The sequence below is a fragment of the Chionomys nivalis genome, chromosome 5, assembly GCF_950005125.1.
Source record: "Chionomys nivalis chromosome 5, mChiNiv1.1, whole genome shotgun sequence".
NCBI classification, from domain to species: domain Eukaryota; kingdom Metazoa; phylum Chordata; class Mammalia; order Rodentia; family Cricetidae; genus Chionomys; species Chionomys nivalis.
This window is the reverse complement of record NC_080090.1, coordinates 92,095,481-92,105,427: the sequence shown is the minus strand read 5'-3', so window position 1 is coordinate 92,105,427 and position 9,947 is coordinate 92,095,481. Positions and strand designations below refer to the sequence as shown.

The 9,947-nt window shown below is 47.4% G+C and overlaps 1 protein-coding gene across 1 annotated transcript; it reads left to right on the top strand.

Moving 5' to 3' along the window:
- The first annotated feature begins 1,008 nt into the window (after window positions 1-1,008).
- LOC130874180 (uncharacterized) lies at window positions 1,009-7,808 on the top strand. The gene is made up of 2 exons (XM_057769159.1): window positions 1,009-1,105; window positions 6,889-7,808. The coding sequence occupies exons 1-2, from the start codon at window positions 1,009-1,011 to the stop codon at window positions 7,806-7,808; spliced, it is 1,017 nt and encodes a 338-aa protein (XP_057625142.1).
- The last annotated feature ends 2,139 nt before the right edge of the window (window positions 7,809-9,947 follow it).

The following is a 9,947-nucleotide window of genomic DNA, read 5'->3' as shown; positions in this document are numbered from 1 at the left end:
AGGTCCCCAGGACACAAGGAAAGCCAGGCACAGTAGCGAGCATCTGGAATGTTAGTGTTGCTGAGGTGAGATAAGAGGGGAGCCTGGAGAATCTCTGAAAGCTCAAGGGCCAGATAGTCTGGTGTGTGGGGTGAATGGATAAGAAAGAGATGGGGGGGGGGAAGGACCGACACCTGAGGAGGCTGTTCCTCTGTCCTCCACACACATGAACAATATGCCAGGCGAAGGACCAACACCTGAGGCTGTTCCTCTGTCCTCCACACACGTGAACACACACACTACAGCACTCATTCAAAAACCCACAAACACACATGAACTCACACATCCTGTATTGACATGTAAACATACATCACAAACACATATGCATGTGAATCGTAAACAAATATGAACGCATGTGTGAATCTTCCCTTCGCTACTAATTCGAACAATTGCTTCGTGTCCTCTGACTAACTTCAAGTTCTGAGTTGTGTCTCCCTTAGAGACACTGTGGCCCCTGTTTCCTACACTGAATTCCAAAGAAATTCCCTTGTGAAACCAGGATGTTTGTAATTTTGAGGGAAGTGCCCCAGTGATGACATTGAGGACTACTGCACAAACCCACAGCCTGAGGTAGTTTGATTTCAGCTCTGACCCAGCTACCTTCATTTTGATAGCGTATTTTCACAGAGCTAAGGTTTTGGGGTGGCTGTAATAGAAAGAAATGTCACCCAAAATTCAACGTGGAACAGAAGATGAAGACATCAGTTTCCAACCCAATTCCAGGTCTGACGTGCCATGTAACACCAGAGTTCCCAGTTGTTAACAATTATAAGTTGAGAATGAAATGCTAATACTCAATTTTCCTTCAATTTAAGTGGTTTCGTCCCTCAAAAGACTATAATTATCAGTACACAAATGCTCAATAAATTGATTTTCGTTTGACCTCTGGGTACCGTGAAAAAGTGACGTGCTGAGAAAGCAAGGATCTGAGAAAGTTTGGAACGTCTATTGTTTCCAATGCAGTTGGTCATGTCGGAGCCTGAGCCAGACGGCCCTCGGCAGCTGGACTTGGCCTCCCAGCCTCAGAAGGTCAAGCAGACCGTGCAATGGTGGGAAGTGGGAGATGGTGATTCATTTAATATGGCTGCATTGGGAAAGGAGCAAAGGAAACTTCCACAAGACGAGGGGTGTTGTCTTGAGTACTGAAGGAGTTCTGGGACTCTTCCTGGGAGGAGGCAGGAGCTGTTCCCACAGAAGAGACTTTTTCTGAAGTCCTGGGAGTGAGGGGATCCGGCTAATTTCCCCAGTGCTCTGTGGGAAAACATAACATGAGGGTGTAGGAGAGTAGAAATGAAGATATTCTAAAGAGACAAGTGTGATCCTCCCTTTGTTATCAAACTATTGTTGCAACGGTATCCAAGGAGTTGGAATTTCCCCCAATGGTGCCAGAAAGACAGGAAGCTGGTCTCCTGGAAGGAGATTTCAGAATTCTGACAACTTTTCAGACTACCTTACCAGAGAGTCTGGAACCGGACAATGATGGGTCAAGGAAGGGTAGGACCACACCTTGAGATCTGTAGCCGAAAGGGCTCCGGAGACTCTTCTTTCCCACTGAGAGCTGAAGATGGTTAATGGCGGCTATGTGGGAGAGACTCACAAGGCCTACCCAGAGGATCTCTGGGCAGTTACTAGTAACTGGGGAATGGAAGAGCCATTTCCTTCAGTTCTGCAGCCACTAGGAAGATGTCAATACTCCAGCAGGCAATCCCGTGCTCCTATCTGCAACCCTAATTCAACCCCTGGGTCACCAAAAAGAAAAGAGGCTAACTGGGCAAGGAAAGGGGATCAGCAGGAGTGGGGGGAACAAAAGAAGGTAGTGGGGAAATATAATCAATATACACACTATGCCATCATGAAACCCATTATCACACATAGTTGATATGCACCGATAAACATTATAAATATTTTAAAAAATTCTACACTGAAAATTTCTACATCATTTAGTTACAAAACAAATTACAAAAACCTCCCAAAGCTCACCGTGCTTCAAGTGAGTTTGTAATTTCATGGCAGGTTGCATTCATCACAGTTCTGGGGCTGACAGGCAGCAGGTTGGGCATGCCTGGCCAGGACCTGTCTCATATTACCATGGAATTCTATTTTCTTCCTATCTCGTTGGTGCAGGTGGATTTTGCCCTAGCCTTGAACTTGGCAGTGCCTGAGTCATGGCACGACTTTTGCCCAGTTAGATGAGAGTGAGGGGTGTGCCAATGTGATGACTACCTGGAAGAAAGTCCCCACAAGGGAGCTACAGGTGTTGCAGATGTCCTGGGGGCCATCTTCTTTGGTCCACATAGTTCTAGTGCACACCACTGAACTTCTGTTTGCTCGGTAACATCATCTGTTCTAGCTTATTCTCTCTATCACCCCAAAGGTCTCAATTATATAATATGTAATGACATAAAAATGCTTAGACTTCAGTCATGAGACCATTGATATTAAGCATGCTATTTAACATAGACAAGATGGCATGGGTCTAGAGGAATAGCTCATTCAATAAGGGTGAGATGGTTAAGCATGAGGACCTGAGTTTGATCCCCAAAACCCATTTTAAAAAGTGGGACATAGTGGTACCTACTTTAATCCCAGCATTGGAAGGATGGAAACAGGTAGATTCCCAAGGCTTGGTAGACAGTCAGATTAACTGCTTCATGAGTTCCAGGCCAATGAGAGATCCTGCCTCAAAAAACAAGGTGGGGCTGAGGAGATGGCTCAACAGTTTAAAGCAATTGCTGCTCTAACAGATGACCTGGGTCTGATTGCCAGCACCCACAAGGTGGCTCAAAACTATCCTAACTCCAGTTCCAGGAAATCTTGACACCCCCTCCTGATCACTGAGGGTACACATACATATATGCAGACATAACTTTCCTACATGTAAAATAAAACAAATCATGGTACGGCAAGGTGAATGGAGCCTGAGGGATGGCACGCAAGGTCCTCCCATGCTCATGATTGTGCACATGCACCAACTCACATATGTGCACACTCACTGATACACCCACAGACAAAGTAAAGATGACTCTTTAAGTTTCTTGTCTCAGGAGCTTACTTGAGTTGCCTGTGAATATGGTTACCAACAGGCCTTCTTTGCCCAAAAACACGGCAGAGACTAGTTCATTTCTTAAGACACTGGCTCCCACCATGAATCCTGGATTCTGCAGAGATTTATGAGCTTAAGGGCTTCCAGACACAGTGAATGGGATCACTGTTCATGATAAATGGATCAATGAAGTGGAAAAAGATACTAATTAAGCGCAGGAAACCCCTTTTAATCGGCGTGTCTAAATAATGAGCGTGAAGTAGTTTGTGGCATAAACGTGGATGTTTTGCAAGTATGTAAATCAGTCCAAAGTAGTCCCTACCCCCAAGGAATGATTTTTTTTTTCCTACCACTCCCATAGATCAATGCTATGGTCAAAGGTGTAGATTTGTGTTTGGAGGACATTCACTGATATATTCAGGATTTGTGTCTTGGAACAAAAAAGGTAGACCAGGGGACCTGTTGCCAGTAACAGGTGATATGGTTTGTTCCAGGGCTTTTTAGGGAGTTCAGCAGGAAAAGACGCCTGCAGCCAAGCCTGAGGACTTGAGTTCAATCCTCGGGCCTTACGTGGTGACAAGGGAAAACTGACTCCAATAGTTCTATGATCACATGCCCACCACCATGGCATGCACACACCACACAAGCACACACACACACACACACACACACAGAAATAAATGCTTTTGGTTTGGGCTTTGTCTTATCACAGGGCTAGAAAAATGACCCAGAGATGAAGGGCACTTGATGCTCTCCCAGAGGACTAGGCTTTGTTCCCATCACCCAATGTGGGAGCTCACAACCATTTGTAATGCCTGTTGCAGGAGAACTAACAGCTCCTTCTGCTTTACAGCTCTTAAGCCCTGAATTTGGACATATACTCACATTTTGTCCAAAGGCAGGATCACCTTCTTTAGAGTCTCAGGTTAAGATGTGTGTTCTAATGTGGTCCCCGGTGCCATGCACCCTGCTTCAAGGGTGTGTCTTCTAGTGCGGTTCCTGGTGCCACCCACCCTGTTTCTCTTCTCTGAAGACCACATCCTGAGGGTGATTTTGATCCACTGTCTCCTGAATATAGAACAATGTCTCGAGATAGTTTAAGGTGGGAAGGGATGGGGATGTTAGTGGAAGTCAGGGAATAAGGATTGAAGATGCTGAGAACTAAAAAATACAATTGGGTTTTTCTCTGGGATCCCAGTCCACAAATAATGACACAGAAACTAATTATTAATTATGAAAGTTAGGCCTTAGCTTAGACTTGTTTCTAACTAGTTCTCATCTGAAAGCACTTTCTTGACCTTCGCTAAGTCACATCTGACCTTGAAGATTCAGCTCAAGGAGCCTTCTCCCCACACCCCACCCCACTTCTGCCACGCCCTGTTGTGCTGGGTGAGCTGCTCCATCTTCCCAAGCTGTCCTGTCTCTAGGCACCTGTACCCACACTCACCAAACAATGGGGACAGGAGTGCCATATTAGCTACAATAACTGAACAGAGATTCCAGTTCTGCTGTGCACTGTGTGACCCTAAGTGACCCAATGGCCATGTGTGCCTCTGCTCCTTACTTGTAAAGCAAGCTTGAAGGGTGCTCGCCTTATTACGGTGTAAGAACAAAGCGGTTCATGCTTTGTTTGTCAGTGCCTGGCAAACAGTCAGCCATTCCCGTTGTTTACTGGTCTGTACACCACTCGTTTATAAACTGTGCAAGGCTAGAAATACATCCGCTCAGTCTACAGCGGGCGGTTGATAAACAGCAATCAGCCTTGTAGACTCCCTGAAATTAGAAACCAAGACAAATTTACATACTTATTTTCTCCCCATTCCTCTTTCCTCTTCTTTCCTTCCTCCTCTTCCCTTCCCCTCCTTGCCCTTTTTCCTCCCCTCTCCTCTTTCTTTTCCCTCCTCTCCTTTCTTTCTTTCCTCCCTTCTCTGTTCTCCCTGCCTCCTCCCATTGTGAACAGGTTTCCTCTGAGGTTAAAACAGCCCCCCTTTCTTGGTGGGAAGTGCACTGAGCTATAGAATGGTTTTCAAGGAAGTGAAACAACAGGCTATTCCAAGGGTGGTGAGACGCCTGTACCACCCTGCTCCACAGGTAAGAACAGAGCCCATCTCTTTCCCCATCACCATCATGTTGTGAAACTATTAAGAAAACAATGAAATAGCAAGTATAAAGCATTTGTTTTTCTAACCCACCCTTTGTTTTGTTCTTGAGACAGAGTCTCATGTAGACCAGGCTGACTCTGAACTCCTTCTGTAGCCAAGGATGACCTTAACTTATGATGCCCCTGCCACCACATCCCAAGAGTTGAAGTTACAGGTATGTGTCATCTGAGTTCAAGAACACATTAAAACGTAGGGTATTGTGTCTCAAGCAAAGTCAAGGAACAAGGTACTATAGTCACTTAAACCATATTATTAATTAGCCTGCATTATTCCTCATCTCATGTCGGACAAAACAGATGATTAGGCTTGTACTGTGTAAACAAACCCCAAATCTCAGAAAGTTAACTCTATTGCACTTTTCTTATATGTGCACCACATCTAACCTGGGTTTGCAAAAACACTGGGGACCCAAGTTTATGCTGGCTTGACTGGTGCCCCTCAGATGCCAAAGCTAGAGAAAGAATGATGAAGATCTGACCCTTGGCATTTCGTGCTTCAGCATGGAAGTGATTATGCAAGCTACCACAGCTGCAAGCCCATTGGCTAGACCTGGTTATGCAGCCCTTTCTCACTATGAAGAGATAATGAGGACAATTTGTGACTAGAAAAAAAAATTATCATGTGGATGAGCTCTAGACCCCCTCCATACACACAGCCTGGGATAGTTAAAATGAGTGTGCTCTCTCTCTCCCTCCCACCCATGTGTGTGTGCGTGTGTGTGTGTATGTGCTGATGTTAATGTGTATATATATATGTGTGTGTGTGTGTGTGTGTGTGTGTGTGTGTTGATGTTAATGTGTGTGTTCAAGGTAATGTATGTGTATGTGGTGTGTATGTATGTGTGTGTTGATGTTAATGTGTGTATATGTATGTGTGTGTTCATGTTAATGTGTGTGTTCATGTTAATGTGTATTAATGTGTATGTATGTATGTGTTCATGTTAATGTGTACTCGCTGTCTGTGTGGGATGCTCTCCACCATGTTCTTTTCTGTGTGTGAGGGGGGTGTTGAGACAGGATTTCTCTGTGTAGTCCTGGCCATCCTGGAACTCACTCTGTAGACCAGGCTCGCTTGACCTCAGAGATCTGCTTGCCTCTGCCTTCTGCCACCACTGTCCCCCTTGTTTTTTAAGGCACCTTCTCTACTGGACTGGGGCTCATCAATTTCACTAGGCTAGCTGCCAGGCAATTCTCAAGGAACCAGCTGTCTTCTCTTCTCACTAATATATGGCAGGTATGCACCAGCACACCAGCACACCAGTATACCTTCACACCATCACACCTTCACACCTTCACACCAGCACACCAGTACACCTTCACACCAGCACACCTTCACATCAGCACACCAGCACACCTTCACACCAGCACACCTTCACACCATCACACCTTCACACCAGCACACCAGCACACCAACACACCTTCACACCAGCACACTAGCATACCTTCACACCTTCACATCAGCACACCTTCACACCAGCACACCAGCACACCTTCACACTATCACACCAGCAAACCAGCACACCTTCACACCAGCACACCTTCACACCAGTACACCAGCACACCTTCACACCAGCACACCAGCAAACCAGCACACCTTCACACCAGCACACCTTCACACCAGCAAACCAGCACACCTTCACACCAGCACACCAGCACACCTTCACACCATCATACCAGCACACCAGTATACCTCCACACAAGCACACCTTCACACCAGCACACCAGCATACCTTCACACCAGCACACCTTTACACCAGCACACCTTCACACCAGCACACCAGCATACCTTCACACCAGCAGACCTTCACACCAGCATACCTTCACACCAGCACACCAGCACACCGTCACACCAGCACACCTTCACACCAGCACACCTTCACACCAGCACACCAGCATACCTTCACACCAGCAGACCTTCACACTAGCACACCTTCATACCAGCACACCTTCACACCAGCAAACCAGCACACCTTCACACCAGCACACCAGCACACCTTCACACCATCATACCAGCACACCAGTATACCTCCACACAAGCACACCTTCACACCAGCACACCAGCATACCTTCACACCAGCACACCTTTACACCAGCACACCTTCACACCAGCACACCAGCATACCTTCACACCAGCATACCTTCACACCAGCATACCTTCACACCAGCACACCAGCACACCGTCACACCAGCACACCTTCACACCAGCACACCTTCACACCAGCACACCAGCATACCTTCACACCAGCAGACCTTCACACTAGCACACCTTCATACCAGCACACCTTCACACCAGCATGCCTTCACACCAGCACACCTTCACACCATCATACCAGCACACCAGTATACCTCCACACAAGCACACCTTCACACCAGCACACCAGCATACCTTCACACCAGCACACCTTTACACCAGCACACCTTCACACCAGCACACCAGCATACCTTCACACCAGCAGACCTTCACACCAGCATACCTTCACACCAGCACACCAGCACACCGTCACACCAGCACACCTTCACACCAGCACACCAGCATACCTTCACACCAGCAGACCTTCACACTAGCACACCTTCATACCAGCACACCTTCACACCAGCATGCCTTCACACCAGCACACCAGCACACCATCATACCAGCATACCAGTACACCTTCACACAAGCACACCTTCACACCAGCACACCAGCATACCTTCACACCAGCAGACCTTCACATCAGCACACCTTCACACCAGCAGACCTTCACATCAGCACACCTTCACACCAGCACACCAGCACACCAGCACACCAGCACACCTTCACACCAGCACACCTTCACACCATCACACCTTCACACCAGCACACCAGCACACCTTCACACCAGCAGACCTTCACACTAGCACACCTTCATACCAGCACACCTTCACACCAGCATGCCTTCACACCAGCACACCAGCACACCTTCACACCAGCACACCAGCACACCAGCACATCTTCACACCTTCACACTGTCACACCAGCACACTGTCACACCAACACACCAGCACACCAGCACACCACCGTCACACCAGCACACCAGCACACCTTCACACCAGCACGGCTTCACACCAGCACACCTTCACACCTTCACACTGTCACACCAGCACACTGTCACACCAACACACCAGCACAACAGCACACTGTCACACCAGCACACCGTCGCACCAACACACCATCACACCAACACAACTTCACACCAGCACACCAGCACACCTTCACACTGTCACAATATCACAGCAGCTTTTACACGGGTTCTGGGGATCTAATCCAAGCACAAAACAAGCACTTAACCGACTGGACCATCTCCCAAACCCAGATGATAGGATTCCTAAAGCACCTTCTGGTTGAAACACAGTCTGTGGAGAGGAGGTTCTGAGGAATTGCCGTCTCTTTCTCCGAGAAAGATATACTATTACAAAGACCCCACCATACTGGGAAGAAGTGCCCTTCTGGCACCAGCTGAGGGGCTTTGTTCTAAATAAATAGGGAAGCCATGGAGGAGAGGAGGCTTCAGAGAGCTGGGTCCAGAAATAGCCTTTTATTTTCAGCTAGAGTCAAACTGAAGCCTTGAGCAGGCTGGATATGTCTATTGCTTTTGGGAGATGCCAAAGAGGTCTCTTCAATCAAAGAAGATATTAAGCGAAGCACAAAATTTTTTTCTTTAATGTTTTCTGAGCTGCTCTCGGGTCTGGGCCCGGGCCCAGGAAACATTGGGATTGAAACTGAGACATCGGGACTCTTGGCAGTGTTATGTTCTTGTTTGGCTGGGTACAGCTCTTTATTTATTAAAGCCTAGGGCTCTTTAGGCCAAAGTTCTGTGTATTAATTTATGCAGTTTGCTTCCCTAGAGAGAATGCCAATTTGAATACCCCCAGCTTTAGACTGACCCAATTTGTAGCCAAGATACCAACTCTGAAGCTTTTTCTTTATGTGGTCCTATTATGCCTGTAAAAGAGATTTGGGGCTTGTGCTATCAGAAAGGCCAAGAGTCTACACTCGCCCCTTCTTTCCTTTCCTCCTTCAGCATCAGAGCACAGTGCGGTTTCCATCTTGATTCACGCAGTCTGTACTGCCCTGCTCATTCTGTCCAGGCTGTATGCTCTTGTGCAAGGAAGAAGACCCCAGTCCCTGTCCACAAGGGGCCAGCCAAGCCCTGGGAAGACAGACAAGCCACTACAGAGGAGTGTGACGTGAACATGAAGGTCAGGCTGGAGGATGGTGTATCAGCAGCTAAGTGTTTGCTGCTCTTGTAGAGGACCAGGTTTAGCTCCGTCACCCATACCAGGAGGCTCCAGTTAGCTATAATCCCAGCTCCAGGGAACCTGACACCCTATTTTGCAGAGGTGTCATTCTGTCTATGGGCCCGTGGCAGCCCACTGCATCATGGGAAGGGTATGTGAAGGAGGATAGAGCTCACCTCATGGTGTCCGGGAAGCAAAGACAAAGACAGGAAGGGACCAGGGACCCCACTTGCATAGCACGTGTGTAGATGTATGTGTGCGTGGAAGCCAGGGGTCAACTCAGGAGTCATCTCCGATTTGTTTTTTGAGACAGGGTCTCTCACTAGCCTGGAATTTACCAACTCAGTTAGAGTCATTGGCCAGTGAGCAGCAGAGATCAAGCTGTCCAGTATTGAGGATTACATGTGTGCACTACCAAGCAGAGCTTTGTTAAAACATGGGCTCTGG

Excerpts from the sequence above, each read along its gene's own strand:
- LOC130874180 (XM_057769159.1), top strand. The coding sequence starts at position 1,009 with ATGTCGGAGCCTGAGCCAGACGGCCCTCGGCAGCTGGACTTGGCCTCC. Across the intron at positions 1,106-6,888 it reads ATGGTGGGAAGTGGGAGATG|CACACCAGCACACCTTCACA; the intron begins GTGATTCATTTA and ends CCTTCACACCAG.